At 46.3% G+C, this 1,107-nt stretch overlaps 1 protein-coding gene across 1 annotated transcript in view; it reads left to right on the top strand.

Annotated features, from left to right (window-relative positions):
- Positions 1 to 685: 685 nt before the first annotated feature.
- Pmar_PMAR011643 (Subtilisin DY, putative) overlaps positions 686 to 1,107 on the top strand; it is a gene marked incomplete at both ends in the record, with an annotated part of 1,081 nt that continues 659 nt past the window's right edge. Inside the window, one exon of the mRNA XM_002773750.1 lies at positions 686 to 1,086. Within this exon, the coding sequence (XP_002773796.1) occupies positions 686 to 1,086 (401 nt within the window). The remainder of the gene's footprint in view (positions 1,087 to 1,107) is intronic.

Below are 1,107 nucleotides of genomic sequence, written 5' to 3'. Positions count from 1 at the left end.
AAATGCTTGAGAAAATACATGCATACTGCGATGATCATAATATGATCTGTGTGCTATTATGATGGTCCTCGTGCTCTCATGGTCTCGCATACTGTTGCCGTCATACATGGTGCTGATAAAGGTGATTGAATGTTACCCAAAAGTAGTTTTGGAAAAAATTGAGAAATATTTCAAATTTTTCAGAAAATTTCTGAAAAATTCAGTAATATTTCAGGTGAAATATTTCACGGTCTGGCGGCACCTTACTTCAGCCACCCTGCGTATAAATGCAGAGAAAGGTAAACCGTCTGATTCGTCGGGTGAAGATACCCGTCTTGCGCACTCACCCATCCTAGGCTCACGTCCAACGCGGTGACAGCGCACCACACGTTTCAATTCTACGTGTGATACGTCACGTACGTGGTAGAGTTCCACCAATGTCTTTACGAGTATGGCTCGAGATTCTCCATTACGACTATCCAGACGTCTTTGCTATACTGATAACGATATGCTAGACCTATCCAAACCTGAGCAGATCTGTGACTTGATAACTTGTGCTATCTATGCAGGTCAGTCCTCGACAATTACGTGCCAACACGAACGATCCGTCACTCATCCGTCCCATCTGCGTGAATCGAAGAGGATAGTTTACGCGTACACTTCGACACGCCGAAGCAAAAGGAATTGCTCTTCTTAGTGACTTACAATGAGGCTCCTCGTAACATCACTCTGGTTCTTCTCGTGCGACTTTCTCCACGTTCAAGCAGAAGTGGACGAAAATGGTCATTTCCGTGGGCTCGGTCCTATGAACGGCGATCCCAACGACGAACTCTATTACATGCAGAAGTCTTATCTTGAAGCCATTTCTATACCTGAGGCTTGGGATATCCTGGACTCCACTGCCAAGAGAACACCTGTGACTATCGCAGTTATTGACGACGGAATCGAGGCCACCCACCCTGACTTGAAGGGTGCCGTCATCAAGGGCTACAACGTCGTTGATGAGAATGATGATACCAGTCCTCGAGGACTGCATGGAACCTGCATGGCTGGCATCATTGGCGCTATCAGAATAACAACATCGGTATTGCGGGTATTCTGGACAGTGTGCGCATACTGCCCATATCC

Source organism: Perkinsus marinus (genome assembly GCF_000006405.1).
Source record: "Perkinsus marinus ATCC 50983 genomic scaffold scf_1104296958712, whole genome shotgun sequence".
NCBI lineage: Eukaryota > Perkinsozoa > Perkinsida > Perkinsidae > Perkinsus > Perkinsus marinus.
Note: the sequence above shows the minus strand (reverse complement) of the source record. Positions and strands in the feature narration are given on the sequence as shown.